Source organism: Saccostrea echinata, unplaced genomic scaffold, assembly GCF_033153115.1.
Source record: "Saccostrea echinata isolate AGI-Se365-2 ecotype Australia unplaced genomic scaffold, CSIRO_AGI_Sech_v1 ptg000009l, whole genome shotgun sequence".
NCBI classification, from domain to species: Eukaryota; Metazoa; Mollusca; class Bivalvia; order Ostreida; family Ostreidae; genus Saccostrea; species Saccostrea echinata.
In genome coordinates, this window is record NW_026889758.1 from 8,690,117 (window position 1) to 8,717,908 (window position 27,792).

Sequence of the window (27,792 nt, forward strand, 5' to 3'; positions counted from 1 at the left end):
AGTTGACAAAGCAGATAACAACAATGTCATTGTAAGGTTCATTATTTTTATTGTATTTTAGAAGACCTGGGATTTAGTATTATTATTTATGATTTATTAGGATTTGGAATATTTAACAAAATAATTTTGCAAATGACCAATGACAAGTAATTTTATTTAAAGAGCAGCTGTCAATGATGTCAAAAAGTCTGGACTTAAATTTATTGTGGGGAATGGTTGTATATAGAGTTGAAAAGTCGTAAGTTATTATGTAATTGATTCTAGTAAAATTTTGTGATTCGAATTTTCCAAAAGTTACTTGGAATTTTTATGTATCGACATCTGATTTACACCACTTCTCGAATATATTGTTGCACAGTATTCCTGAAGTTTCTCCTTCGCTGCTGTTAATTTTTTAGTGAGGAGTAAAGAAAGAGGCTTGGTAGAACATTGACTGGAACCCGGTATGTATCTTTCTTTGTCAGAATTTTTGTGAAGTTTCGGAATTCAATATAAATATTGTAATTCAAATTCACTGGGATATATCGAATGGACATATGAATGAAGGTAACTATTGTTAATAGATAATACATCGTCAATATATCTAAATGTCGAGTTGAAGGCCACATCTGGTATTTTCTTCTTCTCATGTAGAAGTTTTTGAATACATTCTGCCTCATAGGAATAAAAAAAACCCAGGTCAGCTAATAAAGGAGTGCCCATCAAAATTCCAACAGTTTGTTGGAAGACCTTGTCTACATAAACGTGTCAATGAGGAACTCCAGTATCCTTTTAATATCAAATTCAGAGTACTGTGTGTAGAATCAGAGTCTTTTAATAAAGTAATTTTGTTGATGACCATTCACAAGATACGAAAATTTCCGACTTCAATTTGTATTAAAGAAGTAGTTGTCTATGATATCAAAAAGACTTGGTTTTAATTTATTGTGAGGAATGGTTGTATGGACGTACTTCTAGAAAATGCTGTAGCACAGTACGTCTGAAGTTTCTCCTTAAAAACAGTTGATATTTTTGTAAGGAGTAAAGATATGGGCTTGGTAGAGCATTTGCTGATCTCGGCAATGTATTTCAGTTTGTAAGGATTTTTATGAAGTTTAGGAATCCATTATAAGAAGGTTAGATCGAAATCACCTTGGTTAGGTTAGAAGTATTATACACTGAAATGTGATTTTGAACAATCTTCTTTAGAAAGTGAACTGCGAGCATAAGGTGGATTTCCAGACGTAAAAATAAAACCAGTTCTCCTATAATACAGTAAATTTGCCTCTGAGTGCCCCCTCCCCCCAAAATAAATAAATGAATAAACCTTGACGAAATGCTACATGTATATGGTATGATAACTATCTGCAGATTAATTTGACAAATGAAGTTTGGTCACCTCGTAATCCCTAATCATAATGGAAGCAAAATCATAGATTACAGACTAAAGAGGTTGCTAGAAATCCTGAAAAAATTTGCTTATTTTTGACGATGTCATTTCAATAAGAAAAAAAAATCTTCAGGACATCTATTCACAAAATATCTTACGATCAGTCGTAGTCGTAAGATTGTCGTAAGTTATTTTCTTAAGATTTTGGTTATTCACAAAAAATCGTACGTTTGACGTTACGTCAAAAACAGTCGTAAGTTTACGTCTAGTCTTCAGTTGACGTAAGTCTAAAAATACTATAGATGGTATCAACTCTAAAAATAAAAATGGCCACCACGTAAAAAAAAATAATCAAAACGGAGCAGGAAAAAATATTTTGGGTCGGCACAGATCTATTTGAATCACTGACCAACGGAGAAAAGATACCGTTTACCAAGAGAGGAAGTCAAAAGGGAGTGACACCCCCGTAAAAATATACTGACAATGCAAGAAATAAAGAAAGAAAGAAAAGAAAAAGAAAACATAATGCCTGCAAAAAATTGACAGGAATAAAAATTTATATAAAAAAAAATTAAGGGGGGGGGGGATTATATTCTCTTTTCAACAAAATAATTTTTTGAAACTAAAGTTATGAAAGTAATTTGCCAAAACTAAATTTTATAAAAGTATGGGTTAATCGCTGGCCTTCAATGAAAACGACAACTCTGTATAAAAAAAAGGGGGGGGGGGGGTACTACGCATCAACGCAACCTGTCCTGGGGCCAATTTCCATGAATTCCAGTGTGAAAAAGGGGTATGATATTCATATTTTTATTGTATTTACTTAAATAGAAATTTTTCAACCCATCACTATGTTTTTCAAGAATATTCTTATTTAAAAAAATATACGACGCTGGCAAATATTCGCTACTAGGAAAACAATGTACTTGTTTTTAAACGTCAATAAAAATACTTCTGTACCATAGAATAAACTTTGTCGATACAAGCATTATACAGTCAATATCGTTTGTAAAATTACTTCAATTTTGTTTCAAATTGAACAAATTTTTTTTTATTCGAACTACATTAATTTTAATCACATGTATTTTCTTTCGTTTCTCAGCAAATTTGAACAATATACATTAGAATTTTATTTTCATTTTTGTTTTATTCAACTTTTTATTTTATGATGCCTTCAATAATTTCTGGTGGTCAACTGACTTTGAATACATCTTAATTATTTTTTCAATCGCCCTCTGTGCCAATCAAAATGTGGATACAATCAAGTTTGACGCCGGTCTCCCCGGGTACCTCAGATCTTAGATTCAAGTATTCTATATATATCCATACAAAATCTGTAAATTTCTTGAAACTCATTTGAAATACTTATGGTGGATCGGACAACATTAAGAAATTCTGAAATCCATACAGAATTCCCTGCGGAAGTGAAATAAAATAAGACTTTGAAATGTAAATTATTGTCCAAGACATACTTAATGGGGCTCTACTAAGTCTTAGAAACAGACCATTTTTAAGAGTGACCCAATCACTATAAATCGGAAAAAATTTCACCATGCATTAGACTATATGAATGGAATCTGTAGCGAGATGCAAATTTAGTGATTTTTCCTAAAAAGTCGATATGAGAGGTAATTTTAGCGATTGTGAAATACATAGAAAGAAAAGAGTAACCTCCAATATGGAATGAATTGTTAGCGATATTTAATGTTAACGATCTCAGCAACCTCGCGTAGTATGCCCAAATTGAATCCTAGCTACAATTACTGTCTGACTGCGAATATTAATTACATTTCAGATCGAGTTTATCAATAGAAACAAATCTCGATTTTATCAAAAATTTTCTAATTGCTAGATCTAGAGAAGAGGCCTTTGAATAAATATTGAACATTTTCTAGCCAAAATTGGCCTTTTATTAATGTTTAACATGTTCTTTTTCTCTAAAAAAAAAAACAAAAAAAAAAAAAAACATGACTTCACACCTCTGATCATATTATTAAGCTTTTTGTTTCAAAAAAAAGTCCTGCGATTTGATTGTTGTTTTAAGTGTACTTATTCCAGACTTGATTTCAGTATGACGCTACCCCCCCCCCCCCCAAACATATATATTTTTATAATTCTAAGTTAAATACATAATTTGTTGTTAAGTTTTGAATATTGAGCATGTTGAGTTTTTAATGTTCCATGTAATGCGGTATAAGAGACGCTGCTACAGTTTGAATCATTAATCAATGTAAATATATTTGAGCAGTGATCATATGAATGATTTCCAAGATATAACTGAATGGAAGTTTCTAACTTTGCAGCTATTGTTGTTTACCTACAACTTATAAATCACCCTTGCTGCAGTGAACAAAAACGTTAATATTTATTTTTGTTTGTTATTATAATATCAGTCTTGCTGCAGTGAATTTATCAAAAACCTTAATGTTAATTTTCAAAATTTTCTTATTGTTAACAAACAATATGGTATAAAATATAATAATATATAAGAATGAATCGGAACTGAGACAACCCGTAATCATGGTATATTGGCGACTTCGCGTAGTTAATTCCTTTGCGTTCAAGATTGCGTCATCGGGTTTCCCGCATTAATAGCTTCATCTGCGCATGAGCAGTTGTCGGTAACTAGGGAAGAGAAAATCTTACGATCGTTTTTCACTTACGACAATGTGTCGATCTTACGACCACTTTCATGAATAGTTCGTAACTCAGATCTTAGGATTATCGTAAGTTCAAGCCGTAGTCGTAAACTTACGATTTTTTGTGAATAGATGTCCAGGGGCCCGTTTCATCAAAGGTCGTACGCCCAGACGTAGCGCTACGCCGACGTAAAGTCGGGACTAGCACAAAGATTTGCGTTTCATTAAATAGCGTATCTTTACACCGGACTAAAGTTAGGCCACAATTTTACGTCTACTCATGGCCATGGGTAGGCGTAAGTTCGAGCGTAAACATAAAATAAAGCGACTTTACTGATTTGAAAACGATTTAGCCATTCTTTAAGAAGAATAACGGTTCTGAAAAGTCTTTTTAATACAAATGATGCATAATTTAATTTAATTTAATTCACAAACTATGAAGATGGGGGGGGGGGGGGTTACACCCACTCGGGGAGGTATTTACATAAGTTACTTAAATAAATTTCTTCATAAAAGATTGCCTTATAAGGGTGCCCATACCATTGACACATTAATATACAATTGAAAAGAAGAAATAAAATATTTGTAAAATATTTTTTGCTTTTATTAAATTTTAGATTTTGTCACACGTATATGCAAATTTTCACCTAAAGACGTTCATTAGAAAGAATACACACAATGTCTCAATAATTTCCCTCGTACAAATCTAGAGTAAAATAAGTGAGAAATGAAGTGACCTTGGACCCCTGTTAAAGAGTTAAGTTTACTTAGTACCTTGGTAGGAAGAACATATTTATGAAGTTCAGGAATTGAAGGGAAGGAACATCCCCCTCCCCCACATACACACACAATAAGTTGTTAACGTTCAAAAGACGAAAAAGATTCCAGTTGATTACGTAAATATACTTAAAGTCATTTTCATTTTTTTTTCTGATATTGAATACAAATTAAAGAGGATTTCATTTTAGGGACAAGGGACTGGGGGCAAGAAATTTAGTCACTCGAAAGATTCTGAGAATCAGAAACTTGACTCGGAAATGACTGTAATTTTACAATTATTACGCCCATGTATGACAATATATGAATGTTTAAACAATGAATGATAAATTTCTGAAAATTTCAAAATGAATATCGATGGTACTTGCCTTTCTTTATCGGGTAAAATAAAAAGAATCCGCATTTTAGAAAAATAAATACTACAATTTTTAGGAACAAATGGAATGGCGTACAAGGTAATGTCATAGAAGAAAAGATAAAGAAAAGTCTTTATTTTGTCATGATGATGTATATTTTGTATTATTTTATCGATACTTAATAATTTAGTAGACTAATCCACCATATGCCCAGTTACATACATTTACAAGTATATACAATTGTAACGGATTCTCTCTCTCTCTCTCTCTCTCTGCACCAAAATCGAGGGGGTGGGGAGGGGGGGGGAGGGGAGGGGGGTAAATATTCCAAAATAAATACATTTACAAGAACATTTATTTTTTTCTTAGACCTTTAATTTTGGAGTTTAGTCAGGTGTTTTCAACAAGGTCTCTAAAATTCCTTTAATTTTTCATTTAAGTTTATGTATGTGACCGTATCGTGTACAATGTATGTAGAACAACACTGTATGTTGCATTATACACAATACGTATGTTTATGTATTTTTGCGCATGTGCAATGCAGCGTTGTCAAGGACTTAGTCCTGAGACTAAGCGTATTGTTTACGACTAGTCTTACGCTACTTCGTGAAACGCAAATTACGCCCGACTAAATTTTGGCGTAAGCCCCGGAAGTACACCCAAGTTAGGTCTTAAATTTACGACTTTTGATGAAACGGGCCCCAGGACAAAGGTGAGGTGAATCAAAAACAATAAGTCGTCCTGACTTCCATCCGGTGACCATCAATTCCATTTTATGCAGATACCACTATGAAACATTGACAGGATTAAACTAAAGTTTTGAAAAGTTTGCTTGGGTAGTTACTGAGAAAATGAAAAATTTAAAAAAAGTCATCTTTTTCCTCTTTCCCTGGCAATTGTAGGCATTTAGAATTTTTTGAATGCTGATTGAACAAAAAGAGTATCTAATCATAATTTCTCTAAGTTTTCATCACAATTGTCCAAACCACCTCGAAGAACATTTGTGCGTACATGTATATCTAGATTTTTCTATTTCTTTCAATCCTAAGGCAACTGTTTGCAAAAGATTCTTCCAATTTTTTTATTAGTCAGCCCACGGGCTGACTAGTTATCTTACGATAACTCCCTGGAATTCTGGGAGATAGACTGGTACCCTGACATTGGTTAACCTACGCAAGCGATTCTGGGAGGTTGACGTAGAGTAAGTCACTCCTGTTGATTTCGTTTCAGTAAAATAAATATTGATTAAACAACGAAATCCCTATTTTAACACCATTTACCAATAAAATGTAAATACAGATTAAAACTGTAAGGCGTTTGGTGCTGATTTCTTTGGAAAAACCACCTATATTGAGGTTTTTTGTAGTTTGCATTTTCAACAGTTTTATAATCTGGTTCGCTGTAAATGAAGGAGGAGAAGGACCTTGAGCTGAAAAAATACTTGTCATTCAATTTTTTTCCCCCATATTTTGTATATTTCTAATTAAGTATGTCCCACATATCTTAAAGCAGTTATATCATTAGGTTTCTAACCTTATTTTGGAGATATTGATATTGATTGACAAATACTATGCCCTACAGTATCTAAGTGGAGTTTTAATTCTCCATGTTTCCGGGCGCATTACTCTGTCCATAATTTTAAGCATACATAAAAATTTCAAAGTGGACATGTATCTTTTAAAATATTTCAGAGTATACCTAGGATTTAAAATTCGAAAAAGCAAGTTTTGTCTATTACACTGCATATGCATCTGGATAGGGAAAATTACGCACTTTTTAAGACAACTTAAACAATAAAAAACGTAATTTACCAAAAATTCTATCATTCAATATTTTTTAATTTACGTTGAAATGCAAATCCTTCAAATTATTGATTAACTGTTAGTAAAAGTTTCGAACGATGAAGCTGACCTTATTATTTCACAGGACATCGTTAAAGAGGGCATAAGCGTGACAAAAACGTGTCATGTTACATTTCTCGAGTACGGGAAAAACCAACTATGACGTCACACGTAAGCTAAATAAGCGAAATAAGATATACCTACATAAGATTTCCATCATCAGCCATGCAAAAATAATTTTTGTGTTCCCCGTTTCTCAAAATATTTCATCATATACTGATTATGACCTGATTTTACATAATAATACCGCCCCTCTGTTCACCGAGTATGATCTTGCTGTACTAACAGATCGTGTATGACGTCACCGACTTATTGGACGCGCAGTTTAGGGAAACAGAGGAGTGGATCAATCTTTTTCATAATTTGTTAATATTTACAAGAATGTTAAAACTTTTATTTTTTTTTCTATAAGATGGTAATTAAAGTTAAAAAATTGTCAAAAAAATATACAAGAACTGATGCTTTACACGTTTTGCACTTATATAAACGGAGACTATGACGTAGTTAAACAGAGTCATGTGACCATGTGTCCTTCATCCCCTTATAACTGGTTCGCGTCTATTCATAAAACATGTGTTCTACGCAACGAAGCATAAAATTGTATAAATTCATTTTACTCAGTGTTTGGCGCGTCAGTTGAAACACTTTCGAAAGTATCTTAAATGTATTTTACATGTGTATCCTGCATAAATATTTGATTATTTCAGATTTTGAAGCTTTGGTATTACTTTCGTTTTCATTTAAAGCATTTCGATCCCGATGTTAATTACCAAATTGTAAAGCATGCAATGGATAGATCGGGAGAAACACAGCTGGCTTCGCCTGCTACATTCTTTTTTTATGCCCCCGTAATCGAAGATTCGAGGGTATATAGTTTTTGCCCTGTCCGTCTGTCTGTCTGTTTATCTGTTCGTCCGCAAAAACTTTAACTTTGCCCATAACATTTGAACAGTTAGTACTAGGGCCTTCAAGTTTCACAGGTGTATTCCATGTGACGAGACCTTTCTTTGGATACTAACAATTTTGACCTTTTGACCTTGACCTTGGAGTTTGACCTACTTTTGAAAAAAACATTGACCATAACTTTTGAACAGTTGGTGCTAAGGCTTTAATATTTCACTTATGTATTTATTGTGATAAGACCTTTCCATTGGTACCTTTAATTTGACCCTTTGACCTTGGTGTTTGACCCACATTTAAAAACTTTATTAACCTTGAACATTATACATATATTACATGGCTTCGAGGGCAACATACCAGAATATTTGCCCCCGAGGTGACAGGAAAGCCCTGGAGTGTTATGTCGCCCGATGCCTTCGGCATCGGGCGACATAAAACTCCAGGGCTTTCCTGTTACCGAGGGGCAAATATTCTGGTATTGTTGCCCGAGAAATCATGTAATATATGGTATATAACATTTTTAAAAAACCAAAATCGGACATATGTATTGAAGACTATGGACCTGTGTAAATATCTGGAAAAAACATGCAAATTGTTTTTTAAATAGTTGATTGGTGGGTACCAATTGTTTCGATAATAATGCTAAGGAACATTAACACTATTGTTGTTAAAATGATAACGGGGGACAGCTGAAAGTTATGAAGGCTGATTTCTCTTCCTCTATAAATAATTCCGAAATATTCCGTCTTGTTTCATTGCAGAATGTTTTCAGCACGCTGACACTTGTGCTTATAACTTTTGTTGTATTTACGGAATTTTTCTCCTCAATCAAACTATCTAGTTCCCCTGAATTTAAATGAACAAAAAAAAAAAAAAACGTAGACGTTTTCCAGACATTTTCATTTTCGCGGAACTGTTTACGTTTGCTTAGCAACTGCCTCTGTGAATTTCGAACCCGATTTAATTAATATGCAGAATGATTACACGCGAGGGAATATAACGGTGTTCAGGAGGGCAACATAACTGTTTCCGGTGTAATATAACTATATCCGGCGTGATTCAGCAGTTTTTCAGGGCATATGGATAAAAATATCATATTTGTGATATAATGGGAAAACTTCTTCAAAAATGTTATATAACTTTTAAATGGTTTTTGCTTGGGCTTTCATATTTCACAGATATATTCAATGAGAACAAGACCTTTCTTTGGTAACAACATTTTTCATCCACTGACCTTGCAGTTTGATTTGCATTTGAGAAACTTAAACCTTCGCCAAAACCTGTCATACGGGGGCATCAGTGTTTCACAAACACATCTTGTTTTATATTTGAATCCTTATTTGTTCATCTGTCTATCATTAGATTAGACTATTAGGCTGTGGAAATTCAGGTTGGCTTGTAATCATGAAAAGATTGGTAATAAATTTGTAAAAGTGTTTTATTCTATTTTCATTTTCTACATTATTTCAAATGTCAAGAAAAAATTTAGTTAGGTAAAAAAAAAAAAGTCGACATACTAAAATATAAAAAAAAACCGCAAAGTACAGGCTCTAACGAAGCTTACATGTTCATGATGTTACATGTATGATGCCTGTGTTGTTCAGTAAATATTAATTTTTTATATTCTAAAAGTTAAATGATTATTTTGCAATTGTCATTTATTTATAATCTTAATTAGGGGGTTCAGTATGGCTGTTCAGGATAACGGTGTTTCCTCCTTTGTCTGGGAGCAGTTGACCTAGACAATCTCTACCAGAGAGCACTTTGCAAGTTTCACTAACACCCGTTAGCGAAGTTTGAAAAGCTCCTTCTGGAAGAAAATGCCGACGTGAATACTTCAACGCTCTTTTTCCCTAAATAATAATGTAATAATAAAGTTTGAGTAAACGTCTTTGACAAGATTAGAGGGTAGATCCAGAGGGGTGGTGGTCCAGGGGATTCAGTCTTAAAATCAACGAAAGTTGTCAAAAAAATTAAATAGAAAATTAATTGTAAAACTGGCTATAGAATGTTGCGTATTAAAGCAGAAGTAGTGTAAATTGGGTGCGAGGTTAGTGTAGGGGGTTTGAAAGCTGCCTAAACGTCTTTGTGGCGAACCCCCCCCCCTCTCATAATATCCAAGATCAGCCTGATGTGAGCGGCTACTGACTTTTAATGGAATTATCTATGTGAATTTGAACATAAATAAATAAACTTTTCGTTTTTGTATTTAATTCACAAAATAATGCGAGACCTGCATGCATGGGGTCGTTTTAACCCCAAACTCTCCGCTCCCATGCTGAAAAACTGGATCAACTGGCCAAATCGGCTAAAGATAATGCTGAAATCAATTTTCTTTATACAAAATTTCGGTTTCCTAATGCTTTTAAACATTATCAGGAAAAAAGAAAAATCCACTGGCTGACTCTCTAAGCTATTTTTAAAAGCTAAACTTGTATGGAAATAGCTTTGACAGAATGTAAGGAACAATCCTTCAAAATTTCAAAATAATTGCCTTAGCAGTTCGTTGCCAATTTTTACTTTTCTTCTGTTTCCATGGCAACGATGGGCGAATTGAAGTTTTTAAAAAATATCTGAACAATTACTGATTATCAATTATCATATCTATGAAGTTATATTACGATTGTCCAAGGGATCAGCGAGAACACAAAATTCTTCACTTTTCGTACATTTCCATGGCAATGGTAGCCATGTTGAAACTGAAAATGTTCACTGCACAACTACAGCTGATCATCATCTTTTATGAAAAGTTTCAGTAAGATTTTCCCAGCCATCTGCGAGAGAGTCCGTGGACAACGTTTTTAGGCGTACAATAGCAATATCCCCCCCTCCCCCCGGATTCGTTCGGGGTGACATAATTACAGAGTTGTAATGCTTAATTAAAGTCTGTGAAATACATCAATAAGATATTCTTTTTACAATTTTACTTCCTAAAATAACAACAAACGGACAATGCACGTTATTTGCAAGATTATTCTGATTCATCTTCCGTCAAACTTACCACAAGAAACGCCGACGTCCTCGTTCGCATTACAGTTATTCTGCCCCCATCCCTGAAATCTACAGGCTGATATATCCGTCTCATTGCCTTTACAAATAACGTCATCCATGAGAATATTCCCTGTTCCTGGTCCAAATTGAGCACTTCCGTATGCTTTGGCATAGCTGTCCAAAACAGTATAAGTTTTGGGTTGTTTCCCATTGTACACCAGTTTTCGTTTTTGTGATTGAGCCAATCAATAAAGTAAAAATTTTAATAATAATAGAATAGGAGGAATTAACTGTCCACACATTTTCATGTCTAACTTCTCTCTCTCTCTCTTTCTCTCCCAAAAAAGAAATTTTTGTTACCATGAAAATTGATGATACCACAGTATTTATACAGATAACATTGTTGAGATTTATTTACATGTACGTTTAATGGAGAAATATATATATGGAAAGAAATACATGTATACGATAATTTAAAAGGCCTTAATATCTGGAAAAAGTGTTCTCAACAATGAAGTCATTTGTTAACAAAATGTATATGATTAACATTCCATAGTATAAAACAATATCATTGGCTCAAGAAAATGATTTAAGGGGGTTTGATCATGAGCTTTTGAGCAGATTATTATTTGGACCCCTATTTCTAAAATTCTGCATCATATTTTAGTTCTTGCTATAAATTTGGATTCTACAATGCCAATTAAACTGTATTCAATTAAAGGACCCATGAATAAATTCCATACAAAAAGCATTAAGCAAGGAACTATAGCTTTGGTGGAAGTTTTTTAAAGAAGAAAATAATAATTTTTTTCAAATCGGATTCGTATTTTTCTATGCAGTCTGCACATTGAGTTATTTTGTGCAATGAAATGTTTTATGCTGGTCCCAAAATATATATCAAATAAACTTTTGTTAATTCTATCATCATATTGTGACAAATACAGCAAAGATATCGTGAAAGTCCAAAAAAGCCCCAATTTCATCTAAAAATTAACGCTTTTTAGTAATGTCGAATACCGGTAATTGACCCCAACTTTTCTGAATATATGATAATTTTAAAGATTCTGCTTTAATTGAGAAAAAAATTAAGACTTAACAATAATTTTATTGCTTGTTTATTGTGTTTCGATAGTGTCATTTGCAGAAGTGTAGCTGTGCGTTAGAAACAATGCGCCGGTGTAACGTAGAATATTGACCAAAATTCAACAGTCCAGCTCAATTTTCAACAGGCTAGGGTCTAAATTCAACGCTGATGATCTCAATATTCAACGTTGAAAAAAGACCACCCGGGTCAGTTTTCCACCCGGATCAAAACTGTGCAAAAAATGTAACAACGCACCAGCGTTGTTACTTACACGCTGTTACACTTTTGCAAATGGCTCTAACGGGACACCATACTTGTTAAATGAAATGACATTCTTTGGGTGCAGAAAGGTCAAATGATTAACGAAATTATGCCAAGTACATGTAATCTAATTTTATTTTTGGCACATGTACAATTTTTAATGTGTCTTTTTAAGATATATTAAGATTGTATTTGGTCCCGTAATTTATTTGGATAAAAATATTGGAGGAAAAACTTCGAAAAAGTGATTTTGTGTAAGACGCAATTACATGTACAGTGCAAAAAGGTCATAATAAATGCACCATAAGTGTATTGATCCCCATTTTTTGTTTTGAATTTTAACTTAGCTATAGCTTTGTGTGTAGATACCTAAAATATACGTGATAAAAAATTCTAAATTCGTAAGACTTTTGAAAGCAGGATGCAACCTCCTTAAGGAAAATGGGGAAAAATATACAGACTTACACATTTTTGTATCGCAGCATTCGACAGACAACAACTGCATCTTCTGGCCCAAAATTGTCGTCACACACTGTACCCCACCCACCGTGGTAAACCTCCACCCGACCCTCGTTTGGTCTTACTCCATTCACCAATCGAATGGATGTAGAAGTTCCTATTGGTAATAATTGTTTTGTCGTCATAAAAGACAGGAAGGATGTTTTATATGTGATTTGAAACACCCCACCTAGTGGGGAGAGGAACCATACTTTTGCTTGAAATTCCCATCGAATATTTTCCACGAATATTTTTCATCAAAATTTAAAATTGGTCTTACCATGCACTAGGTTCAAGAACTGCAGTACTGCAAGCACTCCCTATACGGCGAATAAAAAGTACAGAATACTGAATTTGTTAAATGGTTTTCATTTGTAATTTATGCCATAACCACATACTTCACACAAAACAAGCGTAGTAAATAACACACTCGTATAACTTACCCAAGCTATCCTTGGAATTAAACGTTTCCAACTCATTTTAATAATGATAAGAAATAAACACGGTCATGAAAACAAAGATATGACAATGTTGAATGTGTAGTTATCAGATAAAATAGAATCATTGTCACCCCAGAGACTCAAAGAAAGAAATTTTAATTATACCTACTGGTTGACATAAGATCGTACAAACTACCGGTGTTGAAGAGTAGGATTTCCCCCGTAGCCAGCTTCCCCCCCCCCCCCCCCCGGGAATCTGTACTCCAAAGTAGGATAAGATTTCTCCCCGAGGAGAAATCTCACAATAGAGCCAAATTTCCCCTCTTTCTTTCTTTCTCAGAGTAGGATTTTCCCCCTCTTTTATCAATGCTTAAATCATATTGAACATATTTTGGCTAAAAGTTTATAAGAAAGTCAACTGATTTTTTAATGTAAATATGAATGTTTTCTACTCAAGAATTGTCAAATTTAGTATGAAATCTTAAATTATTGAGTCTCAACCAAGAATTGTAACTCATAGGAAATTGTAAAATTAGTCACTCAAAAATCGTAAGAATCGATGTCTCAACACCCTCTCTCGGCGCCTGTTTGTTCGCAATTTTAAAATGTATATCAGGCCACCTTAGTGATAAGATAATTTTTCCCCTAAAAGACCCCATAAAATTTTATCTGTGGTACGATCCTTTTTACAAAGAGTGTGTGAGAAAATTCTAAAAATTTGTTATTAAAGGTTCCACATACTATTTTGTGAGTATTGGAATCGAGTTCCTCAAAGGGAAAAAAAAGCCAAAACTAAAAACTAACAAAGTAAGAAACACTATTGCAAGCCAAAAAATAAGACTGTCTCCTCGATCCCAGAGTGTAATATTTGATTTGAAAGCAGATAGCAAATACTCTCTTAAAGTTTTGCAAAATTTCAAATTTTTAGAAATAAATGACTCATTTTTAATTCCATGGCAACTGCAGCTATTTTAGATATTTAGCCAGGAAATGAGAGAGACACTTAGATATCATCATAAAACAATTTTCTTTCTCCCCCCAATCTGTGTTATTTTCAAATTAATAGAATAAGGCTACCTCGCCTAATTCACGAAATGATTTTAACAATGTCTACAACATAGACAACACATATTTACATTTAACTTGTGAGAGTTAATCTTATTATTTCTCTCTACGATTTAATAAAAAAGAAGTTTCTCCCATTGTTAAGTCCATATTAGAATAGCTTGACAATTTAGCAAAGTTAAATTTTCTCGTGACTTACACTGTATGGTTACACAAAAGATTCGTAGAAAAGACTCCAAGATACAATTCTTTATTATAGCGCAAGAGAGTAATAAGAAATAAAAATAAGATTTCGTTTTTAATTAAAAAAAATCAGATGAATACTTCTGTCAAATAAACAAGTCAGAGACATATCTTAAGGGCAACGTATTACAAATCTTGACAGAATTACGTGTATAACATATTCATAGTGTACTCATGAAAAAGGCGATTAAAAAACTCATTTATTTAAACCAGAAGTTTCTGACGAGACTGTAGCTCCACTGGCTCGTTCCTATAGCGAATGAAGATAAAAATAGTAATTTTACTTGAAACTAGTCTATTTGTCCGATAATGAAAATTATGTCCCTTAATATAGTCTACTTGTGTACCAAGTTTTATTGCAATAAAAAAAAAAATTAGGAAGAGTAGCGTTTTGAAAGAATTTCATAGACCTGAAATTTCCATTTTTAGTAACCATAACAACACCGTTCGTGGAAACTAAAAACTGATACAGATGATTTATGTATATTAGGATAGTCTACCTGTGTACCAAATTTTATTAAAATTAGACCAAAAAAGCAGGAGAACAACAGGTTTCGAAAAACAGACAGACGGACGGACGACAGACATCTTATCACTGCATAAGTTCTTTGGCCAGTAGAGCTTTAAAAAATGGAATCAATAAATTGAAAACTATTAATTTATAAATGATACGTTTTATCCTTTGATTTATTTCTGAGAAAACTGAGTTCTATAGAGGTTCTGTTAAAACTGTCAGAAAATCCTGCATCAGGTCGCATAAAGGGCACGAAATAAAATAGCCTCTTCATTTCGTGCCGAAAGTGAGTGGCGGTGATTAAATAAATGAAGATATTACAGCTGTACTGCGATAAACCGATCTCGTCTACGGCTTTCTTCGCCCTGTACCACACAAAATGATCGGTCCATACATCGTCATTTTTCATTTCAGTCAGCGAGAGTTTTAAACTACCAGGCTTGAATTCCCCCTGAAGAGCGAATGCGATCGTCACCGGTATAACTGTTATGATCCTGTAAAATGACACGCACAATAACGTTAAGGTGGAGGGACTGTGTTTTATTTTAGTCTGATGGGCAGATTTATCAGGTGTGGACTTTCTTCGACAAAGAGGTAAGGTACTTTGTCGTTTCTTGTCGGCCTTAGAAGCCGCTTTCATCACTAGAGAGTTTAGAACAAGTGACGTCACAGGAAATATAACGAAAACGAGGGTGTCTGAAATCCAGGACCAAACGGCGTAAAAGTCATGATGCGGTCCTTGACATTCGCCCTGTTGTACTTCCCACGAAAATATCTGAGGTATGGCCAGCAAGAGGGCAAGCATGGTAATACCACTTATCTCAAGAGGGCCACGATTTGTAACAGAAAATCTTTGACTTTTGAATGGAGTTTTAATTGACAAAAATCGCTCAATTGTAAATCCAAGAATTAAAAATGGACTCATATACATGGCAAACATGTAAAACACAAAGTAAACTTGGCACCATCCAGCAATGTCGATACTTGGGACTCCCCAAGCGAATTTAAGTTCCTGGATTACATGCAGAAAAAGATAAAACAAATCCGTAAAAGCGAGCACAATTAAATAAAGCGCAGAAATATTTGTCCTGCTCACGCGTCTGGACCATATTTTAATAGTCAGAGAATTTCCTGTAATTCCAACACAGTACCAGAAAATAGTGACGTAGCGATCGAACCAAACGGTCATCGGCGCAAACTCCGAGATGATACAGATGTATGCTTTTCCCCTGCTGTTAGACATCATGGACATAGCACACCGGTAATCTGTTAGATTGGAACTTTCCGAATTGTTCTCCATATTCTGAATTAGGACAGACAGGTTACTGTAAGATAGAATGCTCATAGTTAAAAGGAATAACAAGTGAAACGATTAAAATCCTGATCTTCAATAATTATCAATAGTATGCATTCTCTAGCAAAATGGGAATGACAAACCATATTAACCTATATACACAGACTTGAAATCAAGCTGTCGCCATTCTCCTAAATTAAATTATCTACATAAATCTCACATTGCTCTGTTAATGTCAACATTAGCAGAGGACTTCATCAATGTAACAGACGCCACTGCAAAATATATCCTTGCTAAAATTGGATAAAACTTTATGACATTCAAATTTTAGATAGAGAATAAAAGAAAAAAATGTATACTGTATGTTTTATCTGAAGATAATTATGAGGAGGAAATTTTTGTATTTAAAATTGGAGACAAGAACCTAGAAATTCAAAGAAACCAGAAGAGACTTCTACAAATATCTGCTGGTTAATAGGAGTGAAAGGCGTCGCAACAAATCAAGGGTTTCTTTGTTATATTTCATAATTCATGATAAGAATATTATTTCTGTATACTTGAATCTGCGAATTTGAATATGAATGTTTTAATTAATTTTTAACAAGAGGCCCGTGGGCTTTGTTGGTCACCTGAGTATCGTTAGTTTCTCAGGCTATGGTCGCTTTAGCCCCCATCTGGAACTGCATGGAATTCTGTCCGCATGTGATAGAAATTTTACAGTTTTGTAAGGACTCTATACTTGTATAATCATTATCATATTCATGCAGCTTGTTACTAGATATTCGCAAACGAATTGCCTGCTAATTATAAATTTCCATTTGTGATGAAGAAGATTTACAAAGATGTAATTTTAAATTTATTTTCAATATATGACAATTTTGGCACCATCCTGAAGCCTGAACCATAGGCCAGGAAGCCGTGAATTTTACAATTTTGTTAAAAAGCTAAGAGTTAATTGTGATCAGGCAAACAATTTGCCTGCTAGAGAAGATTTTCAAAATTATAACGCATTTTCAATTTATATGACCAACATAGGTCCACCAATCTAGGGTCATAAATTTTACAGCTTTGGTAAAGGGCTCATTATATATTTCAATCAACAAGATCGATTCCCAGAGGAGTATGAAGGCTCTCCGAAACAGAACACCATTTACAGCGGACAGGAGCTGAATTGAAGGATCGCTGCGATATTGATGAATCGCTTTTGAGATCCTGGGTCATTAATTATACGTGACAAGCTTGAAATGGCTTAAAGATTTTTTAAGGATATGTTGACTTTACTTTACAAAATCATTACAAAGTGTGGGTACCCTAATTTGCGACATGGCCGTGTTACATCACAATCATATGGCCCCACCCTAGCCTCATGGACAATGCTTTAAACAAACTTGAAACCACGCTTCATATGGATTTTTGCATGGTATTATGACTAATAGTGGGTGTGCTTCGCTAAAGATTACATGTATTTTCCTATTATTATATCAAACTTAGACTTGTACCAGCTGTATACTAGCTCTGGGGGATCTGGATTTGAACAAATGTTAATCTACACAACATTGGAATGCTTGCAAATTAAAATGATTAATTGTGGTCCCGCTGTTTTCAGCAGAATATGAGAGATTTATATTCTACTTTCCAACTAAAAATTTGACTCCCTATTGTGGCTCCACCCCCTAATTCCAAGGATCAGGAGTTTGATAAGCTTTAATCCACACTTCATAGGTATATTTCTTGTACTCATATTTATTGTAATGCTCTTGCTCAAGAAGATCTTAAAAGAAATTCTCGTGTTTCAGATAAAAAACTTTGACCGCATATTGTGACCCCACCACAGCTTCGGAAGCCATGGTTCAAATTAAATCTTCACTATACATTTGAATGCTTGCATATTAATATGACCAGTAACGGCCCTGCTGCGGTTGAAAAAAAATCATATATTACGTTAAATAACCCCTTATCAAGGCTCCATCCTAGCAAATTTGACACTACACTACATAAGAAAACTTTCTTTTAAGTTACATTTTTTTCTGGCGCAGTGGTTCTTGCGAAGAAGTTCTTTAATATGTTTCCGATGAAAAATGTGATCTTTCTGATTTATTTTCTCCATTCTCTGATTCAAAAGATTTTTAATGCAGAGAATGACTTTGTCTTCGTAAATCTGATGCAGTTTTCGTGCACAAATCAAACTATGTTTGCATTTTCCTCGGAAAAAATTCTGACATGGATGCGGATAAATTAGTTAAAGATCCATGTAATAGGTTTCTGTAATGAGATCGCCCCCTGCAATGAGTGGTGATTTCCTTCCAAAAGTATTTATTGTAACGTATAACACAAATATAAATCATTCAATTCCCTGAGCTAATGTTTTGCTAAGCTTTCCATTTTGTTACAAAATAAGCTTTGTAGTCGGGTTTTGTTATGTGTTCCTCGAAGTTCTTAAAGAAACCAAGCGACATTTCCTATACAAATGCCATGTTGTTGTTTTCTTAAATGATCTTATATGTTATACTTAAATTTTGATTTCTTAGGAATCACCATCAAGGAATCAAGTATGTACAATAAAACAAAAATACTGACAAAAAAGTAAAATAATAAAGTTAAGCAAAATAATGCCAAAACTTTTCGAGTGAGATTAAGTTGAAACTAGAACTGTCCAAAATGGACAAATAACCCCACTTGGTTTTTCAGAGAAGGTGACAATTCGCTAATACTAGAATTTGATGGATCTAAGAGGTGTTCACAATTTAGAGTGAAAATTTACCGGTAATTGCTCATTATATATTTTAATGAGTGAAACTATGGTGCAGCCTAATAAAACATCAATACTAAAAATAGCATTGTTTTTTATTACATTGAAAAAATAAATAACAATCTTTCAAGTATTTCTCTATTGGAAAGTATGGATGCATTATTTATCCATTTTTTACTACAGTGACTATAGGTCAAGATCATGACACACCCTCAGGTCATAAGCAATCTTTATGTAAAGTGGAAACTCCCAAAATCATTCTCCACAAGAAAGATATGGACCGGACAGGAATTATGAACTTTTTTCTGTAATTGACCTTGAACTTGCCCAAATGACCTTGAATCAAGGTCATGACACACCCTCAGGTCAAAAGCAATCTTTGTGTGAAGTAGAAACTCCCAACATTATTCTCCATAAGAAAGATATGGACCGGACAGGAATTATGAACTTTTTCTGTAATTGACCTTGAACTTGCCCAAATGACCTTGGGTCAAGGTCATCATGACACACCCTCAGGTTATGAACAATTTTTGTGTAAAATGAAAACTCACCAAGTTTATCCATGAGAAAGATATAAACAAGATACGAATTATGAACCTTTTCTTTCAGTGACTTTTAACTTGCCCAAATGACCTTGGGTCAAGGTCATGACACACCCTCAGGTCATGCTCAATCTTTTTTGTGAAGTAGAAGATTCCAATGTTCCTCTGTAAGAAAGATATGGACCGGACGCGTTTTGCACAGACAGACAGACGGACAGCTAGACGGACGACTAGACGGACAGACGGACAAGGTGATATCTATACACTCCCCCCCCCCCCGAAAGAAAAAAAACTTCGTTTGCAGGGGGTATAATGGCATAACAATATCAAATATGTACACTATACAAGGCTTATTATAAAACAGCAAGCAAGCAAGACTAGACTGAAGCTAGCAGCCAATAACAGCAGCCATTAAGCCCGTAGAAGCTAGCAGCCAATAAGGAAATTCATCAAAGGACTGAGAGTACTCTGACGCAATACTGCTTAATGCCTCATTTTCGACAATTTATAATTAATAATTAGATAATTAATGCTACACTTAATTATTTGATAATACAAACACTTGGAGGCAGTTAAGCTCACCTGCATAAGGAAAATTATGCGGTTTCAAAACAAACAAACAAACAAAAAAAAAAAAAGAGAGAGAAAATGTCACCATCTTTGACCGCTTAAGAACAAACCAACATTGGAAATAGGTTAAGTACTTCCGGGAGAATCCCTTTTAAGCTCTTTTACGGGTCTCAGGAACATGATGGTGCCAAAAGGCTAACCTGAAATTTGCTTACTCCTAATATTTACATTGATAAGGGTTTGAAGGTAATTTAATCTATTTTAAGTTATTATCCTTGAAATGTGCTTCGAACAATTACTGGCACAAAGTAAAGGGTCCACAGGGCTATTATATACGCCCATGAAAATTAGGCTGAAGTGGTACCATCAAGTGGTGCCAAGGGTGGGTTACATATTTCAAGCAGCTATCATACCTCTTATCTTATAAGTGTGGTGTGCTTTAAATCATTACTGTGGCAAGATAGATTTCTAGGACAATCATTTCCCGCAATTGGTATGAGGCTGTAGTGGCACCACCAAGTGGTGCCAACGGTGGGGAACATATTTCAAGCTTTCATTTTTCAACCATCATTGACCACTAGAACAAACTAACACTAAACTGGAAAAAAGTTAAGGGCTTTAGGGAGTATCCCTTGTCAACTTTTTGACAGGTTTCAATGACTAGAAAAGAAAAGGCCAGTTAGGTAACCTGAACTTTGTTGTATTTCACTTTGTCTATTGATATATGGATTAAAAGTCAGATGTTATTCCCCTTATCTTTGAAGTGTGCTTCAAATCATTATTGGGGCAAGGTAGAGGGCCCCTAGGACTATCATTTCCCGCTATCAAAATGGGGCTGTAGTGGTACCACCAAGTGGTGCCAAGGGTGGGGGACGTATTTCAAGCATTCATTTTGAAAGCATCTTTGGCTACTAGAACAAAGTAACACTAGTGAAAGGTTAAGGACCTTAGAGAGAATCACTTGCCTGTTTTTAGAGGGTCCCTGGGAAAGGAAGGGGCCAGTTATCTAACCTGAACTTTGTTGTTTTTCACTTTGTGTTTTAACTTCTGCTTAAAGGTCAGCTATTATACCCCTTATCTTTGAAGTGTGCTTCAAATCATTACTGGGGCAAGGTAGAGGGCCCCTAGGACTATCATTTCCCGCTATCAGAATGGGGCTGTAGTGGTACCACCAAGTGGTGCCATAGGTGAGGGACGTATTTCAAGCATTCATTTTGAAAGCATCTTTGGCTACTAGAACAAAGTAACACTAGTGAAAGGTTAAGGACCTTAGGGAGAACCACTTGCCAGGTTTTTGAAGGGTCCTGGGGAAGAAAAAGGGTCAGTAAGCTAACCTGAACTTTGTTGTTTTTTACTTTGTGTTTTAATATACAGGTTAAAGGTCAGCTATTATACCCCCTTATCTTTAAAGTGTGCTTCAAATCATTACTGGGGCAAGGTAGAGGGCCCCTAGGACTATCATTTCCCGCTATCAAAATGGGGCTGTAGTGGTACCACCAAGTGGTGTCATAGGTGAGGGACGTATTTCAAGCATTCATTTTGAAAGCATCTTTGGCTACTAGAACAAAGTAACACTAGTGAAAGGTTGAGGACCTTAGAGAGAACCACTTGCCAGGTTTTTGAAGGGTCCCGGGGAAAGGAAGGGGCCAGTTAGCTAACCTGAACTTTGTTTTTCTCTGTTTTTTAATATACAGGTTAAAGGTCAGTTTTTATACCCCTTATCTTTGAAGTGTGCTTCAAATCATTACTGGGCAAGTTAGAGGGCCCCTAGGACTATCATTTCCCGCTATCAGAATGGGGCTGTAGTGGTACCACCAAGTGGTGCCGTAGGTGTGGGACGTATTTCAAGCATTCATTTTGAAAGTATCTTTGGCTACTAGAACAAAGTAACACTAGTGAAAGGTTAAGGACCTTAGAGAGAATCACTTGCCTGTTTTTAGAGGGTCCCTGGGAAAGGAAGGGGCCAGTTATCTAACCTGAACTTTGTTGTTTTTCACTTTGTGTTTTAACTTCTGCTTAAAGGTCAGCTATTATACCCCTTATCTTTGATGTGTGCTTCAAATCATTACTGGGGCAAGGTAGAGGGCCCCTAGGACTATCATTTCCCGCTATCAGAATGGGGCTGTAGTGGTACCACCAAGTGGTGCCATGGGTGGGGGGGGCGTATTTCAAACTTTCATTTTCAAATCACCTTAGGTCCATGGAAGAAACTAATACTGGTTGAGGATCATTAAAAAATTTTATCGGGTTCTCTCGGTCCTGATGGGGGCCAGTTCAACTTTGTCGTTTATTTACATTGAATATTGAAACACGGATAAAGATCAGTTATTAGAAGCCTTTTTTTGGAAGTGGATATGCATCATACCGTTAGTAGGGCATAGTAGGTGGCGTATCGGACTATCAATTGCCGATCTCAGATTAGGACTTTATGGGAACCACCTAGTTGTGCTTTGGTTGAAATCCCTTTTTGAAGTATTTATTTTTCGCAATATTTGAACACCATAACAAACCAACACAAGGGAAGGATAAGGGATCATAGGAAGTATTCCTTTTCAGTTTTTGGAGGGTCTTTAAGACTGGACATTGCCAATATTCTGATAGAAACTTTTCTTTTTTTTCTTGTTCATTTTTCAAGAAAATTTAAGATTCGTCTATTACCCCCTTATCTTTGAAGTGTGCATGAAAGTACTTTTGTGGCAGAAAGCGTTTTTTTTTCTCCGCCATCTTTGAATAATGTAACAAACCAACACTAGGCAAAGGAAAGGGATCATAGGAAGTGCGCCTTGTCTTTAAGGCAATTATCTCATCCGAACCATGTCATCATTTTAACATTACATTTGGAGATGAGGTTGTTCATTTACTCAGATGACTTATTGCTGTATGTTTTGTTTGTTGTCATTTGTCGTCCGTCCTATGTTATATTTAAACATATTCAGCTTTTTCTATGTGACCTTTATATATATTTTAATCAATTTTGGTATATAGCATGTGTGATAAAAGGAGAGGAAAGTTGTGAATTTCATGTTCCTGGCTCTTTGGAGCCGAGTTATGTCCAAGACAAGATGTAGTTACGATATCGACAGATTATTTTTTCATAATTTGCTACAATATTTCTTTTTTCTTGTTCGTATGTTACAATATTCAATATTTACAAAGCTTTTCTTACTGTACGTATCCACGATATCGCATTGATATTCAATCATGATTATTCAATGGATGTTGGTTACCTCCCTCAATGTTATGTTACCTGAATACTATCATTTTCTGAAGTTCCTCCTGTAGTGTCGATATCATTTCGATGTCGATTCATGTTTGCTCAAGTATTTCAAACTGCTGTCCTTGCCATTGTGTATGTATGTCTTTGTTAAAATACTTTAAATTTAGGAAGATTGTACTTGCTTTCGATATTGTCGATATCGACGATATCGTATGGATATCAAATCATTTTCGACATCATTCTTGTGGATGCATTTCTTTATGCTACAGTTATGAGTACGTTCTTTCTGATTATTAAGTTTGCCCTAATGTCGAAATCGTACCGATATTGAATTATGATTCTGCAAACCATAATATTTTTACCAACGTTCACCCTTACCCAAAACCTTACCTTAACCCCAACCTCTGGAAAAAACAATCCCTTGCCCTTTATTTGTCATCCTTATTTATTTAGATACTTATGCCAAATAATGAATGCACATCGACATCATACTTGCGACGTTCTATAGATATGTTTCTTCTTCAATTTGGAAATAAACTGTACAGATCTGTATCGATATCGATGATATTGTCGATATCAACGGTGTCGAAATAAAACTAAGTTTAATATTTATCCAGTATTTCCAATTCCATAGTAATGATCAGGATCGATAGCATTGCAATATCGATGTTATATTGTCGATATCGACATCAAATTTGTTGGAACCTGAGGTTTGGGGTTCAAACTATCAAATTTAATGTAACTTTTAAAAGGCATATTTACTCCTAGACATCAAGCAGTCAGACTTTTAGGATTTATAAGATATGAGAATTACGAACAGTCAAAGCAAACAATACAAAATTGTTTGCAGAGTCACAAGGACCTCTGAAAACAGAGGAGGGACCAGGTACCTTAAATGAGTGAGCATCCCCTGTCGTCCGTTCAAATCCGTTGTTTGCTCTTTGTCATTATTGGGAAACTGGAGAATTCAGTAGACAATTCAGTGTAAAAGTAATGGACTTAACGAGAGATTGTAGTTGCAATCATAGCCATTGGTTCAACCATAGAATTTGCAAAATATTGTGTATAAACGAGATTCTTTATATCCTTGTATAATCAACTTATTCGTTAAATGCTTGCTTATTGTATGAATTCCAATAAGCAATGATACCTCAAAAGCAAACTATGAAATTCATGGTCCTTAGATTTGGAGTTTTGATGTAAGAGTTGGGCTTTATACATGTAGATCATATAGGTAAAGTAATATTCTTTAAAGTCTTCTTCTCTCAGCTGTATATTTAGGAGACAAACTAAATACACAGAAATGATAAGCAAGTGTGCCTCTTCCAAAATTTTGAATTAAGGCCTCTTGGTCATGGTCATTTTGTTAGGGTGGGGCTTTATTGGTCATACATGTATAGTGAAATTGCTTCAATTCTTTGAAAATCTTCTTCTATGTTCCTGTGTATTAAGCTGACAAACTAAGTGCATGGTTAAGAAAAGAAACAAGGAAGGGTGACCTTTCCAAAATTCTGAAACTGGTCCAATGGATCAAGTGTTCTGGTTCTGAGCAGGGTACCATTGATCTTATGAGTAAACAGAGAGAAGTTAGTTTCTTTTGTTTATTCAGTTATGATAATTAATCAATGTAAATACTGTAATTGATCAATAAAAATAAAACAATAATTTATACTCAACAAAAAAGCAAAGGATCATGGAATTAAGTCTTAATTTTTTTTTTATACAAGAGTTTTGTTTTAAGAATAATATTTATGTGGCTGTCGTACATTCTGCTTTTTATTTGCACAAGTTCGATTACCGAGTTTACATTTACAATATCCCCCTCCCAAAATGAGAAACTGTTGGCAAAGGTCAAGGTAAAGAAAGCTTGTGTAAGACTATAATTTTCAATAAGAGGCCCATGGGCCACAACGCTCACCTGAGTAACTTTGGCCTGGGTGTTTTTTACCTGATCCCCCCACCCCCTGTAGTACTTATTGTGGCCCCGTCCTACCCCCAGGGGTCATGATTTACACAATTAGAATCTACACTACCCCAGGATGCTTCCACATAAGTTTCAGCTTTTCTGGCCCAGTGGTTTTTGAGAAGATTTTTAAAGATTTTTACTACATATTTCAATGTAAAACTTGGATTCCCTATTGTGGCCCAGCCTTACCCCCGGGAGTCATTATTTGAACAATTTAGAATTTACACTACCCCAGAATGCTTCCACATAACTTTCAGCTTTTCTGGCCCAGTGGTTCTTGAGAAGAAGATTCTTAAATCACCCCACCCAAGTTTTGTCTTTACTTGATTATCTCCCCTTTGAAGGGGACTTGTTCCTTCATATTAACAATTTGAAATCCCCCTCACCAAAGGATGCTTTGTACCAAGTTTGGCTAAAACTGACTCAGTGGTTCTTGAGAAGAAGTTGGAAATGTGAAAAGTTTACAGACGGACGGACGGACAGACAGACGGACGACGGACAACTGGTGATCCGAAAAGCTCACTCGAACTTTCAGTTCAGGTGAGCTAAAAATTACTTTAGACTTTGAAATTTGACAATTGCTGACCTTAATTAATGACAACATACCGCAGAGGCGACATATGGATGTACACAACGGTTGTGCCAAAGGCATGTTGCAATTGGGTATGCTCAACGTCAACTGGTTCGACAGTTAAACGTCAGTCAAAGAGTATCAAGGAGGTAAAGGGAAAGGTCCCAGAACACAGGAGGGGGGGGGGGTTGCAACAAAGACTTTAGTGACAGGCCAAAAAGTACGACAGCCCGTCAGCAGTGTGAAATTTGCTCTTGCCAAAACGCATCGGTTCATGTCTGCCGAAATCTTGAATAGGAAGTATAGGAATGTTCGTGGGTTGCAAAAACCCACTCAGACGTTAAGAAATAGGATACCTGCAGCAAATTTGCATGTTTACAAGACAGCATATCCGTCCATGTTTGACTGTAATACCTCGCAATGATTGTCTTGAGTTAGCAATAACCATGATCATTGGCAATAACGAGACCGATTCTGTTCACAGATGAATCCAAGTTTTGTGTGGGCTTCCATGATGGTCGTCTCTGTGTGCGGCGCCAAAAGAATTAACAGTACCATAACTATTGTGTTGCTAAGCATACCCCCTTTCTGTCATGGTTTGGAGTGGATTATGTTCCGATAGATTACGGAACAGTATTTCATTCGGAATGGTCCGTTAACTGGTCTTATATACAGGATGAGATTTTTCACAACATTGTTTGTCCTTATACAGCTGCTACTAGTATTGGTCAAGATTTTGATCTCATGGATAATAACGCAATACCAAACAGGGCTCGGGTTGTTGAACAATATATTTCTAATGAAACAATTGAACAAATGCAATGATCTTCATGTTTGCCACACTTAAACCCAGTAGAACAAACTTGGGATGTCCTTCAGCGATGTGTACGACTGATGTGCCTCCAACAAATGTACAGGAATTGGAAAATGCTCTCTGTGAAGAACTGAGCAAGATCCCATTGCAAATGATTAGAACTCTTATTCGGAGTTCTCTGAGGCATTGTCATGTTGTTGTATCAGCGCTTGGTAGTCACACAAAATATTGAAGCATTTGCACAGCGAATTTGATCAAATCTTATGACATTTAAAATCTCTATAATTTGCACTTACATATTGGATTTATGAGACTGTACACTAGGAAACAATCGAATACTAAATAAAATTCATTTTTTATACCCGCACTTTCTAAATGAAAAATATGGAGATAGCGAACAGTATTCAAACTCAAAAGTTCATTAAACATTACAAAATAGAAGCAGAGCAAACACGGACCTCCAAAACATCAGAGGTGTGATCAGGTGCCATGGAGGAGTGAGCATCCCCTGCAGACCGGTCACACCCGCCGTGTGCTCTTTGTCATGATCGGGAAATAACGGAAAAATCCGTCGACAATTCAGTGTGTAAATAATGGCCTAACTATAAGTATGAAAAACGTCAGTCAGTATTTGACTCAATGATAAATTGTACGACAATCAACAATCATGTAGACTTTACATTTGTAGACTTGTCAATTGTCTTTGTGTTTTATTCAGGGCGCGGAAATATAAATTTCGGAAAACAAAGTTTACAATATCAAAAATACACACATTCATAGTATAAACTCAAAGTCAACACAGTTGTATGTTCGGAACTACATGCTAGGATGTCAGAATTACCTACTTACATATGTAGACTATGAAACTGATACGATTAAAAGTTTGGATTTACAAACTTACAAGTTTGGATTTACAAACTTACAAGTTTGGATTTACAAACTTACAAGTCTGGATTTTTTAACACCATTACCCTCCATAAGTGTTCTCTTCTTTTCATGTATACGATTTTGGACAAATTCTGTTTCATATG

At 35.1% G+C, this 27,792-nt stretch overlaps 2 protein-coding genes across 3 annotated transcripts in view; both read right to left on the reverse strand.

Annotated features, from left to right (window-relative positions):
- Nucleotides 1-12,922, reverse strand: part of LOC133181535 (deleted in malignant brain tumors 1 protein-like) — a 29,009-nt gene extending 16,087 nt beyond the window's left edge. Inside the window, exons 1-2 of the mRNA XM_061316021.1 lie at nt 12,744-12,922; nt 10,944-11,107 (exon numbers count right to left, since the gene is read on the reverse strand). Coding sequence (XP_061172005.1) covers nt 10,944-11,107; nt 12,744-12,922 — 343 coding nt within the window. The remainder of the gene's footprint in view (nt 1-10,943; nt 11,108-12,743) is intronic.
- Nucleotides 12,923-14,566: 1,644 nt separating this feature from the next.
- The window catches only part of LOC133183256 (neurotensin receptor type 1-like), a 45,508-nt gene continuing 32,282 nt past the window's right edge, over nt 14,567-27,792 (reverse strand). For both annotated transcript variants that reach the window (XM_061318217.1, XM_061318218.1), the window contains exon 3: nt 14,567-16,363. In XM_061318217.1, coding sequence (XP_061174201.1) covers nt 15,184-16,338 — 1,155 coding nt within the window. In that variant the 5' untranslated portion in view covers nt 16,339-16,363 and the 3' untranslated portion in view covers nt 14,567-15,183. The remainder of the gene's footprint in view (nt 16,364-27,792) is intronic.